The sequence below is a fragment of the Onychostoma macrolepis genome, chromosome 07 (assembly GCF_012432095.1).
Source record: "Onychostoma macrolepis isolate SWU-2019 chromosome 07, ASM1243209v1, whole genome shotgun sequence".
Classification (NCBI taxonomy): Eukaryota; Metazoa; Chordata; class Actinopteri; order Cypriniformes; family Cyprinidae; genus Onychostoma; species Onychostoma macrolepis.
Genome location: NC_081161.1, coordinates 34535943 through 34559247, shown reverse-complemented (window position 1 = coordinate 34559247; position 23305 = coordinate 34535943). Strand labels below are relative to the sequence as shown.

The 23305-nt window shown below is 37.5% G+C and overlaps 1 protein-coding gene across 4 annotated transcripts in view; it reads left to right on the top strand.

Annotated features, from left to right (window-relative positions):
• poln (polymerase (DNA directed) nu) overlaps positions 1–23174 on the top strand; it is a 37288-nt gene extending 14114 nt beyond the window's left edge. For all 4 annotated transcript variants that reach the window (XM_058782420.1, XM_058782419.1, XM_058782421.1 and 1 more), the window contains 10 exons: positions 2467–2524; positions 3299–3376; positions 6937–7048; positions 8306–8388; positions 11267–11398; positions 16482–16592; positions 16678–16753; positions 19401–19468; positions 19900–19961; positions 20326–23174. In XM_058782420.1, coding sequence (XP_058638403.1) covers positions 2467–2524; positions 3299–3376; positions 6937–7048; positions 8306–8388; positions 11267–11398; positions 16482–16592; positions 16678–16753; positions 19401–19468; positions 19900–19961; positions 20326–20418 — 873 coding nt within the window. In that variant the 3' untranslated portion in view covers positions 20419–23174. The remainder of the gene's footprint in view (positions 1–2466; positions 2525–3298; positions 3377–6936; positions 7049–8305; positions 8389–11266; positions 11399–16481; positions 16593–16677; positions 16754–19400; positions 19469–19899; positions 19962–20325) is intronic.
• The last annotated feature ends 131 nt before the right edge of the window (positions 23175–23305 follow it).

Below are 23305 nucleotides of genomic sequence, written 5' to 3'. Positions count from 1 at the left end.
ACCTTTTTTGCCTTCTTAACCAAGTGAAAATGTAGGGCGGGATTTGATTGGATCGTTGCATCGTTGTCATTTGCCATTTAGGTTGCTGGATGGGAGGGATGATTGTCCTGCCCTTGTGCCAGTGCACGTCATCAGAGAAGAGATATTACGAGGGCGAGTCAGTGTTTTTGATTTAAGATTATGCGAGCAAGTGAAATGAAAAAATAATGTTGTGCATGGACAAAAAGGGGATTGTCAATTTTGATTTCATATAGACTTTAAGGATTGCTGTTGAGCGTTGATGGATTTTGCTGTTTGAAGTGACAACTGCAACTCCCCCACTCCCCTTTTTTCTTGTTCTCCACTTCTTTTTGCCCTCTCTCTCTATTGAATAATTGATCAGCTGAGCTGTGGATGAGCAGTGGTGTGTGCTTAAGTCTGCATTCCACAACCTTTGCAAAATCACCTGCCATGAGAGTGAAGAATGCGTGTAAAGGAACGAAAGAACTGAACAGAGAGACAGAAAGGGAAAGAAGAATGAGGTTTACAGTGAGGAAAGGTATATAAGGCAGATCGCTCTTAAGCCTTGACTTTCAAAGAGTGTGTTCAGTGCCAGTGTATGTGTAAGAGTGGTAATGTGCCCTTGTGTGTGTTTGTGTGAGAAAAGCATGGTGAGCAGCATTTTCTTGTCCAGATTAAGCCGGATTAGAGTTAGAGTGAAGCGCTGAGTCCAGCCTGATCCTCAGATCAATATCACTGTGCTCCTCCTTCTGCGCTTTCCTCCATCGCTATCATTGTTCTCCATTTCTCTCTTTTCCCCCATCTTTGAGCGTTTGTATCCAATCAGTTTTTCTCAACATTTCAGTGTCTGTTCAGACTGTAGTTATCCTGAATTGCCTCAGATAAATAATGAATAAAACCTAATAATAGATATAGTTTATGTTACGTAAATGACAGGCTGACTATGATTATCCGTCTTATTACATGGCCATATACCAAACAAATGGAGATAAATATTGAATGTATCTAAAATGATTTCCTTTTGTGAAAAGAGAGGTTATTTTGGTCAATTACACATCTTTATACAAAAGCAATTGGCTGTGCAACTGACCAGTCAGAATCAAGGATTCCAGAGAGCTGTGTACCAATAATATATAAGAAAGGAATAATCTCTCTCTTGCTCTCTCACAGAGACTCTCTACATCTCTTTTCGTCTGTATTATATTACTGTAGATCAATAGAGCTACTCAAACAGAAGCAGAGAGCCTCAGCTGCTATTAAAAGCTCTTCCTCTCTCCCAGACTACCAGCATCTATCAAACCCAGGCAACAGATTTACTGCACACAATAACCTGAGATCAGCTCATATCTTTCATACACACATGCCAAAAACTGCAGCACAATGCTGATCTTTGGACAGGATCGTATCACGGATACTGCAGTTCTAATAGAGATGTAGACATGGGGCGGTCAATCATGTGAGGGTGAGAACGCTGATATAGCACTACGTTCCTCTTCACATTTCACATTAAATGTAAAAACGATCAATCGATCAGCACTGATATTTGAAGATGTTTTATGCAGGCAGTGTTTTAAATGTTCCAGTAATGAAACTGCTTTCAATTCAAGACACATGACTGTTAAACGGTTAAACTGAGAGGGAACCACTTTGTGTCTGTATGAGTGTGAGAAAGATTGGAGTGTGTGTGTGTGTGTGTGTGTGTGTGTGTGTGTGTGAGACTGGACTTGAAGGTGTATATCTTCCCTCTCATCGTTTGCAGATTTACAGCTGTATTGAAGCACTGGGAGGAGAGAGGAACTGACCCTCCAACCAGCAATCTCTTCTCATTCAGACAAAACCAGACACAAACCTTTTACCTGCAGACTCTTTTTCTCTCTCACACACATTTTATGAGTACTGAATAGCTCTTTTCAGATCCTGAGAGCTTAATTTGTTCTTTAAAGATAAAACTTGTCTACACTAGTTCTGTCCTCCAGAGGAAAAGTGGGAGTACTGATGGTTTTACTACAGACTACTCATAACAGCTCTCTGCTTTAAGAGTAAGAGGCCAGGGGTCGGTTTCAGATCCACAGACTCTCTGTCAGGCAAATAGTTCACAAAGCTCTCATGACTTTACCAGATTAATACTTTATTTTCTTCATCTTATTAGTGTCTTTCATCCCTCTCTAGATAGATAGAGGGCAAAGCATATTTAACATTTCTTCATAGAGACAGTTTGAAATTAATTTAAAAAACCCAGTAAGAAACAGATTTTTGGATTGGACAGACACCGCTGCACTGTGCTTTAGCGGCCCCAATTGGCATTTTATAAGCGCTCTGAAGTCTGCATATTTGTCAAAGCCAGGGCTAAATTTAACCTACTCTTTGTGTTGTGGTATTGGATGTGAGAGGCACTGTGCTGTGCTTTTCAGGGTGACTGAATCAGACGCTTTCAAATGAATAATAACTGCTTATTTCCTCCTGCAGAATTTTCAAGCTCTTCCGAAGCAGCCACTGCAGATTTCTAAGGAACAGTACATCAAAGGTAAAGTATGTGTGTAATCAGACACTCACGTGTGTGCGTGTGTTTTTATAATATAGATAAGCGATAAGCTACCCATTGAAAGTTTGGGACCAATGCGATTTTGGACTTACTACTACTCGTCCAAGAATTCTGAAAAAAAAATATGTATAATGGTTTCCTCAAAATATTAAGCAGCACAACTGTTTTCAACACTGATAATAATAAAAAATGTTTCTTGAGCACCAAATCAGCATTTTAGAATTATTTCTGAAAGGGCTTTATGCTTCATTGCACATACTAATAGGCCTACAAGCTTTAATCTATAGACATACTAAGTTTTACTGAGTTTTTTTAATCTGCATAACCCTTTACACATCATATTTCACCCAAACTCCTTTGCTCTTTCTCTCAGTCAGACTGGTGCAATTACAATTAGGCATTTTACCTATATAGTGTAAAAGCAATTACATAGAGCTTCATTCATCTTTCTCATGTTCCTTGACTTTCAATCTCTTCCTTTCTTCATCGTGTCTGTTTCTCTCTTCATGTCCTTTATACGGACCCTTTCAGCACCAGTAACTCGGCCGATATTTAACCAAAAAAAAAACATTTAAATGCTATAAGTGAATTTAGGCACCACAACATTGATTGCTTTGTCTGATTTTGGAGCTGAATTTGTTTTTATAATGTTTCAGTCAAGATTTAAAACAGAAATACTATATTGTAATACTGCTGAATCAGTATGATTATGTGTTTATTGTGATGTTACTGATGTTTGTGTTTATGTATGTATAGGAAAGATCTCTGATATGGTGACTGTCCACCCACGTGCCATGTTCATTCCACGAGAGGGTTGGACTTTCCTCTCTGCAGGTGAGTGTCTTTGAAAAGCAAACCTCTATTTGATGTGTTATTTTGTTTTTAGGGGTTTGTGCTTTGATGTGCACAGCACTAATGCTGTGTTTAGGACAAGTACTTGATGTGTGCTGTTCGTCTGGGTATGTGTTTGTTTGTTCTGACAGCATTGAGCGTGTGTGAGGTGTGTCAGTGCGTTGTTATATAACGGTGTCACAGCAAGGACGATGTAACCTGCAGCAGAAGAGGCCAGCCTTCAGACCCCATGGCAATAGCATAATCACAACATTGGAAACAGTCCGTTCTGGCCCACAATCTCATCTGCTGGCTGAACAGCAAAGATACACAAAGCCCCTAATCTCTCTGTGTGTATGAGAGAGAGAGATGGTGACACAAGGGAGTAATGCGAGATCACTTAATTGGTTTTTGTCTCTTTGATATTTTTCAGCCTCAGGAGTACTCATTCATTTTATATGTTTGCTGACATGTGCATATTTAGTGTGTGTGTGTGTGTGGGTGGGGGGGAGTTCAGTAGCAGTGCGAGTTCCTGTCCCTGTGGTGGCCTTGTCACATCCAATTGTGCAGTGTGCCCGGATGTTTCCAGAAGGAGAACAGAGAGAGGCTAGAATGAGGACAAAGTCATCCCTTGTACCCTGCTTGTCTGGTGGCCTAAAGCACAGACTGAACTCCCCCCATTTTATCCCCTGCATCTCTCCTGAGCCTTCAGGTCAAACCATAATATTTCGCTTTATCCTTTTATATCAGGGTCTTTTTAACTAAACCATCATTCCCACAAGGCCTTGCAACCTTTTTTTTTCTTAATAGCTGCATCAGTCAATACCACCTTTCAATAAATTGGTTTTTCTGGAAGCCCTCTTTTCACTTCCTGAGGAGAGAGGTGAAGCAAACACTGAACTGCAGAGCCACAGCATTTTGAGTTTTTTTTTTTTTTTTTTTTTCATATTGTTTAAGGTATTTAGATATTTCATTTATTTATTTTTATGAAGGTAGAGTCAGAGAGGAGATGGGAAAAATGGGTGAAATTAAATTGAAACAGGATGAATTTCATACGAGAACCACAAATTAACTATCTGTGATAATCAAGATTTTTACTTTTAAGCCTGTGCAATATGAAAACAAGTAGCTTAGACTCATCTTTATAAATTAATGTATTTGCTGGCTGCATTGTTATTAAGTAAAGCTGAAATAAAATGAAATATGAATATTAGATGAAAAACTTTAACAAAATATTGCCTTGGCAACTGACTGAAATGATATAAGTGCTAAAATTACTAAAACTGAAATAAAATAATACTAAAAGGCCCAAATGAATGTAACAAAATATTAAAAATTTAAACTAACATTTTTAATAATAATGAAAATACAAGCTAATTCAATAACAATCAAAATAACAATAAATAATATAATAGTATATGAATAATACTAAAATAACAGTTTGTAATTTTAGTATTATTCATATACTATTATATTATTTATTGTAGTAGTATAGTAGTATATGAATAATATAATAGTATATGAATAATACTAAAATAACAGTTTGTAATTTGTTTAGTTCAGATCAATTACATGTCAGGTCATATCAATCATACATTGAGCTTGCATCTATGTGAACAGGGAAGCGCATCTGTCTGGTATCTGAGCACTTTGCTTATGAAGGTATTGATTTTGTATGCCTATGTTTAGACCATCTTTTCATTTTTAAATCAATGTGGGACTATTTTTGCACTAAGACCAGACACATATTAATAGAGCCACTCTCTTCAATATGTTCTCTGTCAGATCTTAATTTAGCAAGCTCTGAGTAAAGGAAACTTGTTCTTATAAGCCCAGATATCTAGTTTTGAACCATAGACAAAAATCTGGCACTAAAGGGTCATAAGAAAGCTATGACTATTGGTGCGTGATTGGATTTTGCTAATATTTAAGATTAAACCTTAGTGCATAATAACTCATCTTGAACCACTGATTGAACAGTGTGCTATTCATTTTCCAATCGATTTAAATATAAAATGTATAAAAACAAGAGCAAGCCTCTAGGAACCAGAATATCAAACTCTAGAGTCGCATTAGCAAAATTTTGGATTCATTTTGTGAGCAAAAAAAGGTTAATTGTCAGTATCATAGCAATATATGAAGCAGCTTTCCATTTGGTTCTTGTAGTGAAATTCACACAATCAACCTGAACATGAGTGAAATCTGAAGTTTTTTGCCTTCACTTGAAATTCCTGATCATGTGGATTCCTGTATTGAAATAGCTTGATTTCATTCACAAAATTTTGCTGAGCAGTGGTCAGTAGGATTCTTAACATTTATTGATTGATTAACACATTAACATTGCGAGAGTTTTGTGCAGGCATGCTCCACTCACATTTTCTTCTGAAAAAGTAAAAATCTAGTTTGTTCCTTGGTTGAGAAGTGAGGTTTTATTTAGGAATGCACAAAACCAAAAAGTAATTGTAAGTCCATATTTGCTCAGTACTCAGACAGTCTGTTCCTTTAGCTGTTTTGTATGACTTCATGCGTTACATACACATGTTTATCTGCAACCTTCATTGTAATTTTTCTGAGAACGGAGATAAAAAGTTATCACGACACAAGGTCATTGACATTTAACAAGCTGCTAGAAAAACGGGAAACTAGTCCAGGAATAGACTTAATGAGACAAACTGCCTTAAGAAGCTGTAAAAGGAATTCAGCTATGGTGATATGGGTCTGTACTTTAGACATATTAGATTAATCTTAATTTAAATTGCTGCTTTTGTGTTTCTCATTTAGAGAATACATTTTGACATTTAAAATGTTAAATTATTAATATGGTCTTATTCAACTGGTTTAGGTGAAAAAAACATTGTTTTAAAAATGAAATACATCTAAACTTGAAGAGCTCTATTGCCATCTTCATTGTCCGTTCAAACCCTCAGCTGATGCTGGACAATTTAGATCAGATTAACTTACACTTGAGCTGCTGCTTCTGCCAAAAATAAGCCATTTCCTCTCCCTCCTTCCCTGAAACTAGTCTTGTACACTACACACACACACACCAACACATCAATAAAAGGGCAGTAACAACCACATAACTTTTTCTCTTCTCAGGACCTCTCTCTCCCTGTTTACCTTATCAAATAAAGTTCAGAATACTGAAATTGCTTGATATGCCAGTTTATATACAACATTTATGCATACAATTTATCTAAGTCTACATACAGGACGATGTTGAGTGCCAATGTTGGTGTGTGTGAGGGTGAGTCAGCGCTCTGACAGTCACCGCAGTGTACACTCTCTCTCTTTCTCACACTTCTCACACACATACAGTCTGTATTGCAATGTGAACATATCCTCTCACACATTCGCTTTTATCTGACAGAAAAGCTGCTGGGTGCATTACTGTTCCTGCTGACACAGATGGGAGAGATGCCAGCACACACACACCACTCACTGTCATCTTCTTCCCCTTTTATCTTTTTATTAGCAAGGGGAGTTATGAAAAGTTGTGGTTGAAGATTAAATTTGGAAGAAGTTATTATGACATCTGAATCTGTGTGTGTGTGTGTGTTCAGATTTCTGTCAGGTGGAGCTGCGTCTCTTGGCTCACCTGTCGGCTGACCCACAGCTGCTGAGAATCTTTCAGAACACTGAAGCAGACGCCTTCACCATGCTGGCAGCCCAGTGGTGGGTACACATTCCCATATATTAGTGTATATAATGCACATACAGAACACTTTTTTTTAAGCATGCATGTTTTCAGCGTGAGACAAGTTTGGGGTCAGTATGTTTTTTTGTTTTTTTTAAAGAATGAATGCATTTATTCATCATGGATGCGTTACATTGATCAAAAGTGACAGTAAATACATATATAATGTTACAAAAAATTTATTTCTGTATGTATTTGTCATGTGACACTGAAGACTAGGAATAATGGGTGCTAAAAATTTAGCTATGCCATCACAGGAATAAATAGCATTTTAAAATAGAAAACTGTTATTTTAAATTGTAATAATATTTCACAATGTTACTGAATTTTTGCAGCCTCGGTGAGCATAAGACACTTAATTCAAAAATCTCACCAACCATTGGAATGATTGTGTGCACCTGTTCTGATCTGGTCATGAGAAAGGGACAGTATGTTGTGCCCAGGAAACAGTTACTTTAAACGCTTGTTTTGCTATGGCAGCAGAGGCATCATGAGCATATACATATGTATGTATATAGTGTGGATGCCAAACAATTAAAGTGTTTATTTTTGTGATGTCTCTAGTAGTTAGTAGAGGCTTCATATGTGCGGTATTTCAAAACAAGCCAACAAAGTGTAATGTTCAAACTTTGGGTAACGGGTTAAGAAGTCACAGAGAGTTGACCAAAAAGAGTTTAAAGAATGCTAGATGTTCTATTTGTCACACAAGCAAAAGGTAATAAACAGGCTGACAAGAGGGCAAAGTGTCCTGCAGTACCAGTCTGTGTGTTTCACCCTGAGGCTGTGTGCAGTCAACCAGACAGAGAGCAAGACAGAGAAATGATCGAGAGAGATGAGAGACAGTCAGTCTGATGCTCACATCTCCACAGTTACCGTAGCGCACGGTGACAGGCCTGTCAAGACAAAGTGTGACCTGATTGCAGACATGAGCCCAGTTTGTGTGTGAGGATAGATATGTGCCTCACTTTCTGATGACCCCAGATCGTCACAGCATTGCTGTTAGCATATTCCCTCTTTTATGTATGTGTGTGTGTGTGTGTGTTGATCACCCAAAAGAGCTGAGATTTTGATATAATAAAGTGTGAGTGCTGACCCAACACTGGCCGCTGCTCTAATGCAGTAAGACATCTGCTGGGCAGCCTCTGATTCCCTGTCACTTTATAAACACTGATGCCTCCAGCATACCAGCACTGCTAGCACTTTTATTACATAAATGTCTCTGTCTTTGTCTTTAGGAAGGGTGTGAGTGAGGACAGAATAAGTCTGGAGGACAGAGAGCATGCCAAGCGTATAGTCTACTCTGTGGTTTATGGAGCTGGTGAGAACTATGTTACTCATAATACATGCACACCATCACTTCACTCTACAGGAAGTTCAGAACATGGCATTATTTATCATGAATTTGACCATGCATTTAAAGGTGCTGTTTTGCTAACTTAAACCATACAGCTTCTCTTCAGTGCGTATTGCATGCAGTACCACAAAGTCCTGCATGCTGGCATCTTTGCTCATGGGCGCTCCCCTGAACCGTAAATACCATGTTACTAATTACTGTGGAGCAGCAAGAAAATGAGATCCTGACAGCGCTGACAGGGTGATGGGACACAGGAATGTCTACAGTCGAAAGGCCATTACTTGCAACACTTCTTTAGGCACATAAGATGTGAATGCAACAGCAGCTGACAGGGAAAAAATATAACTTTCAAACAATATGAGGGTGAATGGGTGACAGAAATGTCATTTTTGAATGAACTATACTATCATTCAAAACGGTTGTGCTGCTTAATATTTTTGTGGAACTGTGATACATTTTTCTTCTGGATTTTTTAAGGAATATAAAGTTAAATAAAACAGTGTTTATATGAAATAGAAACCTTTTGTAACATTATAAATGGCTACTTACTCTTATTTTTAATCAATGCATTCTTGCTGAATGAAAGTATTATGTTGTAGATGTTGTTACATTTATTAAAATCAGTAGTGGCAAAGTCAGTGCTGAATAAAAGTATTCCTTTCTTTAAAAAAAAATCTGACCACAAGCTGGAATACTACGGTACCCTTAACAAAACTGGGGACATTTTGAATTTGGAAACTGTGAATTTTAAATGAGAGGGGGAAAAAACAGGCAAAATATATTTGAAAACACAATTGATTGTTTAAAAAATGTAAATAAACTATCCATATTCATATCTGTAGGGATGGTTGTGGCATAGGCAAAGCAGAGATATGTAAATGGATTTTTTTTTTTGGAGAGCGAATGAAAGAAATAGACATTGGTACAAATAGGAAGAAATAAAAAGAAAAGTTATGGCCCAGACTGGATGGCTTTGCTCTATAAGTCAAGTGCAGAGAGCCTTATTGTTCATAGTGGTTGCTAACAGAGATCTCCCAGAATGTGGCCTCCATGACTACAACCTTACTAGAGAAGAATCTTATTATGTGTGTGTGGAGGGACTGAAGGAGGGTGTCACTGTTCTACTTTACTTTAACTGGGTCAGCTTGAATGTATCTCTGTCGTTTTTTTTCTCTCATTTATATTTTTCAGTCCAGCATCTCACAAGTGGCTCACCAAAATGTGTTTGTGTGCGCTGAAGTTGCTGAATAAAGAAAAGGACATTTATTGCGCTCTTACAAAGGCATACGGCTTGTTGCACCAGAACGAAACATTTTTATTTCGACCATAATGTCATCTCAGGAAAGCCGAGAAAGAGAGAGACCGCGTGAGGAAGGGAATAATGAGTGACTGAGTACTGGTAGAAAGTGAGTGAGAGAAAGAGGGGGTGAGAGCGCTACAGTGTCAGCATATGTTGATAATCTTTTAGAAAGCGAAGGATTGCCATGGTTACCAAATACTAAAAGGAGTTGTAGCATAGAAGACAATCAAAACACACACACACACGGGCGAGGGGGAGGGGTAGACACACACAAGTGGGTCAGAATATGAGAGACTAACTATTGAGTATCCAAGGGAGAAGGATGGTTTAGAGATGTAGAGGTTGGAGTAATTAGGCAAAAGGAGGGGCACTAGAGAGCAAATTATCTCAACCAGTGAGAATGCTCAGCGACGCACTTTATCACTTCTATGTGCCTGCTGCTGCCTTCATCTCCCTGCTCGCATGCTTCATATAGTCATCTCTCTCTGTCTGGAAGTAATCTCAATTACAGACAGACAGAAGGTCAGATAAAAAGGAGCCCGAGTCTTGCTGGTATATGAACTCTGCTTTTTTTCATCAGGTCACTGTGCGTAAACTAAAGTAAGTAGCATTGGTTATGTCATGTGACTAGTTGTTACACTGTAGTTGGACTGATGAGAAATTCTTTGGGTGGAGTATTGCACACTTTCTAATGCAAGTTGTTAGTAGCTACACTACATCTGATGCTACAGTATTTCCTAGGTATTCATTAGTGTTGCTTACACTATAATTAGGGTTAGGGATCTGAACAAACCATTAGACCCAAGTATAAATTCTTGCACGCAGCTTATTTGTGTTATGGACATGATGAGACCTCAAATTGTGTGGCTCAATAAGGCGAGGTTTGCTATTAATTTTATACATCATCAGAGTTGTCATTTTTGCTTGGTGGATGATTAAAAAATGGTAAAAAATAAACAACAACACTTCAGACTTAATAGTAAAACAGTAATGTTGTGAAATATTACATTTTAAAGTAACTGTTTTCTATTTAATATATTTCTAAATGTAATTTATTCCTATGAAGGCAAGGCAGAATTTTCAACAGCCATTACTTCAGTCTTCAGTGTCACATGATCCTTCATTCAAAAATTTCTTTAATAATTTACACAACCAATCATTTCAATCGGGTATGAATTTAATTCTTCTGTTGAACACAAAAGAAGATATTTGGAAGAATGTTGTTAACCAAACAGTTGACACTATTGTGTATGATATTTTACATTAGCAATATCAGTAGAGGTGAAAAGTAAGCAGTCTCCCATAATATCTTGTTTTTATTTCATCACATTTGTTGTCATGGTAGTTGTCGTCATAGCAACATTGGGAGAATGGGGTGCTCAGTTTAGCCTATTTCTCAAAATCATCGTGTGCCTCATCTCACCTCATTTTGTCTTTTTTGTCTCACCTTGAACTGTTTTAAGCATGGAATATTTCTGTTCTCTCTTGCTTTCGTCCACTGACTTGCTCTCTCTCCCTCTTTCTCGTCACCCGGACACACAGGAAGAGAGCGCTTGTCTAGTATTCTGGGTGTGAGTGCAGAGGAGGCCAGTCGTTTTCAGGACACTTTCCTACAGACGTACAGAGAGGTGCCATCCTTCATCCAGCACACCATCCAGCACTGCCACAAACACGGTGTGTGTGTGTGTGTGTGTGTGTGATAAGCACAGAGTAGAGCTGAAAAAACTAAGCAGACACACTTTCACAAAACTCACTCACTTCACAGTTCACTGTGTATAATATAGAGCTGCCGTTAGGCCACACTTTCACTGATATTACACACATCATGGTTTTACACCATGGTGTGAACTTAAGTCACACACACTCATTCTTTCACTTTTCCTGCTGTGACTCAAATAGTTACATTTTCTGATGCCATTATATTCCATCTAGTTTCATCTCCGTGTTGCTTTAAAATATCAAATGCACAGTTTACTGGCCGTTTTACTATTATTATGAAGTATAAATTTTGTTTGGTGTGCTGTATTGGCATGAGAAATATTAATACAATGTATGGCGAAATAAAAGGTGATATAAAATATTAGTTAAGTATGAATGATTAACAGCCATAAAGCCAATAGCCTTGTGGGCAGCACGTCGACATATACAGTAATGTTGTTGTGCTTCAGGTGTCCCGACCTCGAGTCCTGGCTCGCAGACCTTTCCCGATCCCATCCTCCCTCTCTCTCTCTCTCTCTCTCTTCGCTTCCTATCTAAAATACTGTCCTGTCCTAATAAAGGCAAAAACCGCCAAAAATAATCATATCATCCATAAATTTTTTAAGGGAGTCTCTTCTGTTCATCAAGGCTGTATTTATTCGATCAAAAATACAGAAAAAAAACCAGTAATATTGTGAAATCTTATTGCAATTTCTAATATTGGTTTCCTATTTTAATGTACTTTAAAATCAAATTTATTTCTGTGATGCAGCACTGTATTTTCAGCATTACTACTCCAGTTTTCAGTGTCACGTGGTCCTTCAGAAATCATTCTAATATGCTAATATGAGTGTTGAAACTGTTGTGCTGCTCCATATTGTAGCATTTATTTAAAAATGAAATTTTGTGTTACAATACACAATGCTATTCAAAAGTTTGGGGTCAGTCATTTTTTCTTTCTTTATTTTTTTAAAGAAATTAATACTTTTATTCAGGAGGGATGTGTTAAATGAATAAATGTCATAGTAAAGACTTAAAAAAAAAAAAAAAAAGATTTCTATTTTGAACAAATGCTGTTCTTTTTAACTTTGTATTCATCAAAGAATCAAAGAAAAAAGTAGAGGTCGACCGATAGTGGATTTTACCGATACCGATAGCTAGGTTGGACCCCACTGGCCGATACCGATTAATCAACCGATAGTTTTCAAAATGGATACTGAAAGAAAGCTAGTGCTTTACTATTTTTTTTTTTTTTTTTTAAAGCACTAAAAACAGTACTGAACCATACTTTGTAAATGAATAAAAATATTAATATTATTCACTATATTGATCATTAAAGTTATTTCATAGTTTGCTAATGTTAAAAGAAGAAACTCTAAAATTTAAAAATTTTGCCTATTAGTAGCTAATAGTGAATGTTGAAATGAACACATTCTAACAAGGAACGATACTTCTACAGTTTCCATTAATGCTACGAATGGACTCCTATTGTTAAGTGTTACCATTTAATTTCAACAATCATGCTTAAAGATGGCCATTTTTAAATATCTACACAAGGCCATAGCATTAAAATTACATACATATGGATATTGTATGTGTACTAACACACTTTATTTGCTTCTATTTTAACACTTGATGATTATCTAATCCAAAAACAAAAAAAAAAGTTAGTCACACACCGGGCAAAAGCGCAGCGCTGCGTCTCGGAGAACTTAGAGGCATCACACACACACACACACACCAGACGCTTTGCGTTCAAATCAAGTGGCGGTCTAAAACTATTTATTTAATCACCAAACGTACATAAGTTTGCTTCAAGAATGAACAATGTGGCATAAATGAGTTTGAAGTTCGGTGTTTAAAAAAACAGAGCAAGCGCGATCTATTACAGCTCTCTATAGGAAGCATACAGACTTTATTAGTGCCACAGAAAGACAAACGTTTTGCTGAAAAATGCACAATACATAATTTATAGCCTAGGGTGAAGTCATTATGTACATTCACAATGATTTGGGACAAATATAATGTAATTTAATAGAGAACTATGTGAATGGCGCTCTGTTCCGCGGCAGGATTTCCTGTCGGCTGTATTTAAATGCGCGTCTGGAGTTTCCCGCTCTGTGCAGCGCGCAGTGTCACGTGTCAAAATAAACGCGCTGTCAGTGATTTCCGCCTCTAGAGGCCGCTCTCGTACTGTATAATGCCAGCGGACCCTTCTCAGCCACTCCAGCAACGGTTGAAAACCGGAAAACTATCGGCATGGATTTTTGCCGATAATCGATAGTTGCGGCAATCAACTATCGGTGCAGATTAATCGGCAAAACCGATGAATCGGTCAACCTCTAGAAAAAAGTATCACAGGGTCCAAAAAAACAATATGAAGCAGCACAACAGTTTTAAAATCATAATAAATCAACATATTAGAATGATTTCTGAAGGACCATATGATTAAAATAGGAAACCAATATTAGAAATTGCAATAAGATTTCACAATATTACTGTTTTTTCTGTATTTGTGATCGAATAAATACAACCTTAATGAGCAGAAGAGACTCCCTAAAAAAAACATTAAAAATCTTACTGATCCCAAACTTTTGAGCGTCATTGTATGTATATATATTGATTGTCTGGCATTAAGATTAAGATTAATATGCCAAGTTATTTTGCTTCAGTAAAAGTATTGGATCACTGCTTTTATGTCTTTGTATTAACTTCATCTGAACTGGTTAGTAGTTAAAAACAGTGGGTGTCTTTTTACAGCCAATGGAGTGGAAAATGATTGCTTTCACATCTTGTCCTTGAAAGAAATATCCTTATTAGCTGAAATTTGAAAAAGCTACAAAAATTATCGGAACTAGCAGAGAAAGCACTCCCTCTTACCAATGGAAGATTACAGACTTTGACTGTACCTATGCTATCAAACATTTCATAGAGTTCACTGTGTTGCAGTAAATCAGTAAATCAGTCAGAATAAGGAAAGAAAAAGTGTCAGTGTTCCTGTCCTGACGGCTGATTTTGTCATTTATAGTATACTGAAGATTGACAAATAGGTTAGAAAATGTATCCGATCACATTGTAAGGTACGCTTAAACTTTCAGTGTTGAGAGAGTTACTCGTCAAGCCAGCAGAAACGGAATGAAACTGAAGTTCCATGACTGAAAGTTCCTTCCAGTGCGCTCATTACACAATCAATACTGGAGGCACTGACACACAGCAACAAAACACCTGCTATTATTTTAGCTGGAAAATTTATCAGGTTCTGAGAGGGAGGAAAAATATTCAAGAAAATGAAACAGAAGGGCTGTAAAGTCTGAGCTTTCTAGAACAGGGAGTTCCAGTAGGAGTGTGATTGTGTCTAATCTTCTGCTCACGGAAACTCCTTGAGCTGCTTTTGATTTAGAGAGATGCAGGACCTTTCTCAGAGGTGAAAAGGAGAATAACATATTCTGTAATGATGCATGCTGTGATGGAGGACCGTGGCTCAAAACGTATTTGGACACCTAAATGGATATTACACCCAAAAATAGTCATTATTGACATTGTCACCCTTAATACTGTTCTAAACCTATATGAATGAATGACCTTCCTCTGTGGAGCATGAAAGAAGATATTTTGAGAAATGTCTCATTTATAATCCACACAATGGAATGTTTTACCAAAATGGTTTGGTTACCAATATCAAAATTCTTCAAAATATCTTCATTTGTGTTCAGCATGATAATGGAAGAGGTGAATCTCTTTAAGCCACACAAAAATGTCATTGAAAATAAATGTAATTTGATTTGATTTTTTGGTAATGGAAAGCAAAATAGATTTTGCAAAAACAGGTTTTCAAGCACATTTTCTGCTTGTCAAGAAGCATGATAGTTTATCTGGCCTACACCTGTGGCTATTCTGCTAGGACACCTATGTGAACACCAGTCATAAGGGTCAGTTTTTGAAATTGAGATTTATACATCATCTAAAAGCTGAAAAAAATAAGCTTTCCATTGATGTATGGATAGGACAATAATTGGCTGAGATACAACTATTTGAAAATCTGGAATCTGAGGATACTGAAAACAGTCACCTCTAAAGTTGTCCAAATTAAGTTCTTAGCAATGGATATTACTAATCAAAAATTACGTTTTGCTATTTATGGTAGGAAATTTACAAAAGATCTTCATTGAACATGATCTTAATATCCTAATGATTTTTTGGCATAAAAGAAAAATGTATCATTTTGACCCATACGATGTATTGTTGGCTATTGCTACAAATATACCGTGCTACTTATGACTGGTTTTGTGATCCAGGGTCACAAGTATGATTCAGAGAAGTGAAGTTTGTTTAAAGGAAATTTATTTGCAGATGTCACCTGGTTTTATCCTTTAACAAAATGAAATTTGTTTTCCCCTAAAAATACTTTTTCAAAGTGTCTTAAAGGGATTGTTCACCCAATAATGAAAATGATTTTATCATTAAGATTGTTCCAAATTATGACAGATTTGTTGTTGTTGTTATCGGTGGACTATTTATGTTTCCAAAGATTTGAAGCCACTGTATGTTAAGTACACAAACTTTGAAAATAACGTGCCCTGGCACCGTTACTGTCATACACTTCTAAAAGGATACGCCCAAAACAAATGCACACAAACAAACAAAAACACAGATGCAACACCCATTCTCATTATCTGCAATAGCAGAGGGACACAATAGCACATTCCAGTGACGCATCATCAGTGTTATCTGTTCATACGACATGCCCACACTAAGCCACACACATTCCTGAACACTGTTACACGTATGCATGCAGTGTTCTCTCTTTGTGCCCCATAACTTTGTGCCCCTGGCGTCTCTGTGCTTCTGGGAAAAAGATTTTCCGAATGAGTCCACTGGCTGACCTCACGCTTTTCCAACAGGGGTTTATGCGTAAAGCTTGACCTATTGTCTGACTTACCCCGGAATGCACTGGCATGAGTGATTCGTAAAGAGTCTGTGTGTGAATGAGTGACTGAGTATAATAAGGCTGAATGAGTGTATAAGTTGCTGTGTGTGTTCTTTCTTATTGATGCCTTAGGTTTTGTCAAGTCCATAATGGGAAGGCGCCGTTCCCTCCCTCATATTCACTCCGCTGACTGGAGCCTTCGAAACCAAGCAGAGAGACAGGCCGTCAACTTTGTACTACAGGGTGAGGGTATTGTGTGCGTTTCTACTTGTGTTTGTAACATTTGCCACATCTTTGATGGTCACAATGACTGTGTGTGTCCCATCAGGCTCAGCTGCAGACCTAGCCAAAATGGCAATGATCAAAATCTGCTCTCAAGTGGCTTCTGCCTCTTACACTACCAGGTACATCCATCCGTTCATCCACTCCCTCCCTCTCTTATAATCCCAAGTGTACCGGAATAATACATTTTGAATATGGGAAATACAGTAACATTTTACAGTAAGTTTCATTCAGTTAAATGTATGGATGTAAAAACATCAAGACTTTTCTTAAAATATCTTCTTTCATGTTCCACAGAAGAAAGAAAGTCATACAGGTTTAGAACAAAATGATGTCAACTAAATGAAAGCAGAATATTAATTAATTTATTTATTTTAGTGAACCATCCCTCTAATGCATTCTATTGCATCATTCACTAACAAAGAAAATTGTTTTCGCAGCATTTATTAATCTAGGTTTATATAAATTTTTACTAGGGGTGTCAGCGTTAACGTATGCGATTAATCAAACATTTTTAACGCGTTAATATTTTTTTTTTTAACGCAGATTAATCGTTTGATAAGGTTTGACCCCAATTTCTTCCCGTCATGGCAGCGCGGAAGGTTATCTATCATTAAGTGCGTTTACATGGACCCTCTTAATGCGATTATAATGAGATTTTGGCGATATTGCGATTAATCTTTACCTCATGTAAACGCAATACTTCGATCTAAATAATACGATTAAGCTCATAATCGCAGCAAGCATAATCGTATTAACATAGGTGGCGTACGCCGATTTTAATCGAAATACACAGGCATGTAAACACCTTAATCGCAGTATTGCCGCTCTGACCAAAGTGCGCATGCGCTTGCGACATGAATAACGTGACACGCACCTGTAATAATACGGAGATTACAAACGATCGCGGGGAAGAAAGCATCGCATTCTGAGGAAAACACAACAAGCTGCCAGCAGTCTCTGTTCCTTACCCTCATCCAGAAACGGCGAGCAGAACGCGACGGCAGCGTATAGGCAAAAAAAATTATATCACATTTCTATGGAGCCGAAAAAGCGTGGAATACAGCCATACAAAATCATTATGCATTAGACGTAAATAAATTAAAACAGCGACCAACACTGCTCTTTCTGAGTCCATCATTTGTGCTGTCCAGTGGGGTATGTGAATAATGGCAGTAAAAAAATTAACCACAATTCTTAGCGAATAATAAGAATAATAGAAATTGCATGTAAACGGGAGTAAGAGCTTTGCTCTTGACATGTAAACATCAAAATGCGATTAAGTCCTTACTCTGATTATTGGAAATAATCGCAATATTCGTGCGCATGTAAACGCAGTCATTGTGTGATGAGGGGACAGCACCTGTGTTGCCAGGGTAACGGTAGCGGCACAAGTGGTTTAGTTTGAAAATACAGTCGCAGGAAAAATTACAGAGCCGTGGCGTGTTGCGTTTTTTTGGGCTACTTTTATAATGTACCGCGGCCGCCCAAAGTGTATATAGACAAATAAAAATAAAAATAGATCCTTTTACTAATGTGTATTATACTTGGAATGTATCCCTGGCATCTTAAGAACGGAGAGGCGGTAACATCACAAACAACGTGAGTTTCAGCAGAGCACATGTTAAGGCTTTTACACAGCAGAAATAAACATGACAACAGCCACTATAGATTATATAAAATAATAAACACACAATTACGATAGATATGGTTTGTATGTGATTTTCTTGAGAATGTGTACGTCTGAAATGCTAATTTGTGCAGCTATATAAAAGGCTATAAATAGCATATTTTAACAACAGTAAACGACCAAATTCCACATGTGATCGTAAAAGGAAGTTATTACAAACACTCGATGGTGGTTTGAAGTGAGTTCTGAGTAAAAGTGTACTATTAATCTCATAAATTGTCTTATGAAGCATGATGCTAATGTTAGCTCTAATGCAGCAGCAGAACAGGTCCAATTCTTCTTCATAATGCATTTTGTCATAATACTTCATGTAAGGTCGGCAAGAAATGTTTTGTTGTATTTATTTAGAAATAATTTTGATAATAGTTGGGTAAATGTATACTGGGATTGAAGCGATGTGGCTTGGTAAACGTTTTATCGTCAGTTTGAAGGCTGATTTATGGCTGAATAAAAATAAAAGAATAATAAGGATTATGTCTCGTACCTGGAGGAAGTGTGAAAGGTTCTGTTTCCTTAAACTAGTTTGTCATGCATTTCTTTTTCAACACATTTACAGGTAAATCCCAGTATTTTAAATTTGCGATTAATCATGATTAATCACAGTCCATGACTGTGCTTAACGCGATAAAAAATTTAATCGATTGACAGCACTAATTTTTACATATGCTAATACAATCTTTCTTATCCAAGGATGCCTTTCCTATCATTCTTTTTCTACACATCTCTGATTTTCTCATTCTCTTTTTCTCCCTCAGCCCATCTGTGTGAATCACTCAACTTGCAGTGTAGCTCTATATATTACAGTCATTTATCTTTGTTAGCATCTCTCCATCCCTCCTTCTTCGTTCTTTCTCCTGGCCCCTCCCTCCAAGTTTCTTTCTATTCTGTTCAGCGAGCATTAGCAGATGTGTCTGCAATAGATGGCTTCCAGACCAATGTAGAGCAATAAGAATATTTGACACATCTAATGTAATATTGCTGTCACACTCCAGAAACTAAACACATCATGGGTTGGTGGTCACGGTCTGGTTATTATAGCTCCATGTTAAGATTGATAGTTCTGTTCTTTATCTTTTTAGGCTGGTGGCTCAAATCCATGATGAGCTGCTGTTTGAAGTGGAGTTCTCACAATTGAAGCAGTTTGCTGGTGAGGGAGACCACACGCGTCCTGTTATATGAACATGAAAGAAATCATTTGGGTGAAATACAAGTTCATTTCAGCTAGTTCTGAGTGAATAATCTCTCTTTTTTCTGTGGTCTTATTTTAGGATTATTTATATACTGTTAAAAGTTTTTATTAATATTTTGAATTAGCTTTTAGATTTCTATTTCAAATTATATTTTTGTTTAAATTTTAGACATTTTTTAGCTAATTTTATTGTTTTTTTTGTTTTGTTTTTCAGTTAGTAATGAAGATAATGACACTGATAGTAACTGACATTAAATGCTGTCAATACAGCATAACTAAAATTTTACCCAAAACCTTTTATGAGAAAGTATGGGGTTAAATTAGATCAGTTAGTTCAGAGACAAAAGCACTGGCCATTTAAATATTGTGAATATTTTGTTCGTCAACAGTGTTGGTGAAGAAGACCATGGAATCTCTTCAGCACATTGAAAATTTGGGAGTGAATCTCTCTGTAAGTGAAAACCCACACAGCTTCATTTAAATGGCGGTCAATTTATCTTAGTACAAGAAAGAGCTTCTGGATGTAGAGATAGTAACAAGCTGTGATCTATTTAGTTTCTTCCTTGTTGCTTCAGACACATTTTATAGCTCTAATAGAAGCCTTAATCATATTAGACAGACTTTCAAACAGATTTGTCCACTATGAAGGCGATTCATTGTGTCATAGGGTTTGATTGGTAACCTAATTAAGCTGCACTGCATTTCCAGACGGCCTTCCATCCTACAGCCTGGCTTTAAATTACCGTAAAACTAAAGGATGCAGCCGATGTAGATCAGGCACTCTGGTGATCCCAGTTTTTTCTCTCTATTTTCAGGTGCCCCTCAAAGTCTCATTGTCTACAGGACCATCATGGGGTTCATTGTGTGACATGAACCTCCCCTGCACCACTACAGCTACTTCCCTCTGAGTCTCCCGCTCTTCCTCTCCATCCCGTAACTATGGTAACCGGGCAGCTGCAGTTCCCAATTCTTGTTTCTCACTGATGTATCTGAGGGCAACGGTAGGAACAAGCTGGATCGTACCAGTTCTTTTGGGGGGTGGGGGCTTCTCTTGATTCATTTTTATCCTTTTACTGTTGGATTCGGTTCTTCTTCTCACTGTTAGAAGCTAGTATCTCTTTGCACGAGAATAGAGGTAGCTATTAAATCTTTTTTGTTGTTGTTCATTTATACTGTTTGTACAGCTTATGTTGACATGAGTCATCTTTCAACAAATAATAAATATGGGCCTTTGTCATCAAGATGACTTAATTTCATATGTATTATTGGCTTGGTGAACTGATGGCGCTATCTGTTTCTCAGCTGCTGTGTTGGAACGTCTGTCTCCTGATGAATATTAATAAACTCAGTCCTCATTTAGTGAGGCTCGCTCACTCCATTTTAAACCCGTTAATCTTATCTCTTCGGTTTTCACGGCACCTCACAACTCGCTTAGCTGTATCTCTGTCTCATGTGTACGCAGTCCACACACACATACTGACCCAGATTTTCAGTGTCCGTCTGTGGCGTCAGGTCTTCTGTGCCCCCTCGCAATACACTATCAATACAAACACGCCCTTGAAAAATGTTCCAGTCGCTGTGCATGTTGCTGTTGTGTTTTCAGAGGCGGTAACTGCGCAGATGGCTGTAACCCCCTCTGAATGTCATGATATCCCTGAAAGCCTATTCTTAAAGGTCTAGCGCTGAGAGTAGAAACACATTACCCTGCTAGGTCATGATCTGTCTGTTCTCTCTTAAAGTCATTAATTAGTGCTCAGCCTCACTGAGATTTGGTATAAGAGAAGATCCTTTAGGATGTGTAATGGGGGGTCAGTAATGAGATTACCGGTATGTTTTAAACAAGTTATTTGAGTCTTCCATATTAATTAAGGCTAAGAACTATATTACAGTTGGCCTGTTTACACCTGGTCACGTTTCTCTGATCGGATAGCTGTCTGATTTATTAAAACGGTTCCATTGACACTTGGCCACATAAATGTGTCTCCCCGAAATGGATACATATCCAATCCTTAATTCCCCACGCTATATGCAAATTTACCGGAGCTCACGTCAACAAAAGCAACAGATATTTTTATTCACCAGCAGCTCATTTCAAGATCAAAGACCGCGCGGCATCAACACTGGAAACATAAGTTAGTCTCTCTACTTTTAATGAAGATGATCGTGTGTTGAGCGTCTTGAGTCTTATTTTCAGTTTCATTTGCGTTAGTTTGCACGTCGGCTTGCTGAACAGATACTCAGCTACTCATTCGTGGCGATTTGTGTTGTATTAGCGCCGTCACATCTGGCTATGACATATCCTATGGCCTATTATTATTTTAATATTTTGGGAGGAGCAAAATTTGCATATGTGGTTTCAACAACCAGATGCATTTACATTTGTTCAGTTTCGTCCCAGACCAGCTCCTGGAGTGGTTTGAGCAATTGGATTTTAATGCGTCTCGAAAGCATTTTGGAGGACATTTACACATGGTCTTTTCATGATCGGATAGCTATGGGATCAGAGAAAATGCATAAAGTGACCAGGTGTAAACAGGCCCAAATCAAAGGTCTCTTCAAAGGCCACTGTTGTCGATAGCATTTCCAGAGTTAAATAGTTTTGCCCTAATTTAACTAGTTTGTAACTTTTGAAAGTCCTTGATGTGTGTGCATTTGTTGCTTTTAAAACTTGTTCAGACACACGTGTACAAGCTTTATGAATCGTTCCTTTAATTGATACAGTATGTACATCCTTTTCTTTCATAAATCAGGAAAACTTTTCTTTACATCTTTACAAAGTTCCTGTGTATTGAGGAAATGAAAGAAAAGGGGGGAACTTAAACAGCAGTTAAAAAAAAAAAAAAAAAACTCCAAAGGAAACTCAGGCAGTACAATGATTTCAGACTCAAAGAACCAGGTGATCACTGCGACCAAACAGGTAAAGCAAGGTCAGATTTACCATAATGAAAACCTCGAACCTCCTTTTTTCTTTCCTAAACTCCAGTCTACCCAGCCCTCATTATCATAGTAGACCCAGCCCCATTTGTGGCTCCTGACCCCACCCCCATGTATGGCTGCATATCATTTCCCTGCTGTGCTTTGTGTGGGCTTGTTTCTATAGTAACAGGCAGCCAATGACTGAAATGTGACCACGCTGACATAAATGGGGCAACTAATGCCAACTTACACCAGAAATTGTAAACATGAGCATTTCTAAAGCAAAGAAAAAGTGTTACTGCCAACTTGTGAAATTGTCTTTAAGTGCCATACATTTCCAAAGTATTTCCAGGGATTTACCCGTAAATTAGCAGTAATTTACAATAATTAGTAACCCACCAGCACTTTACAATGCTTCTAAAAGCCCATAATAAGTTCTGTGAGGATGCAGGGTCTCTGAAAGTTGCTTTTGCTCTGACTGGCACAAACGTAAGCTGATTGTATAGTTAGAATTGTGTCTGAGTTTGCAGTTGTTTCCCAAAGTGTATTGTTGTGGTTTTTTTATTAATTTTTTTGTAAACATCTTAGTTATATTCATATAGTTTCTGTTACAAAATGATCATAAAATGTCCCCAAATACTATTTACAATAAATTACACTTTACAACTTTACATATATTAAAATGTTAATAAAAAAGGTTAATTGTTTTTGTTTTCAAGAAAAATCATAAAAGATTTGTTAATATGAACCTGTGCGTATTGTGCCATTTGTAAAACTGGTTGTGTGGTGTTGATTTCGCTGTTTTGATCATTGTCACAGATTGTTGGAGACTGCACTCCTTGTGAATCAGGAGACAGTGGATATTTGAGACTGATCAAT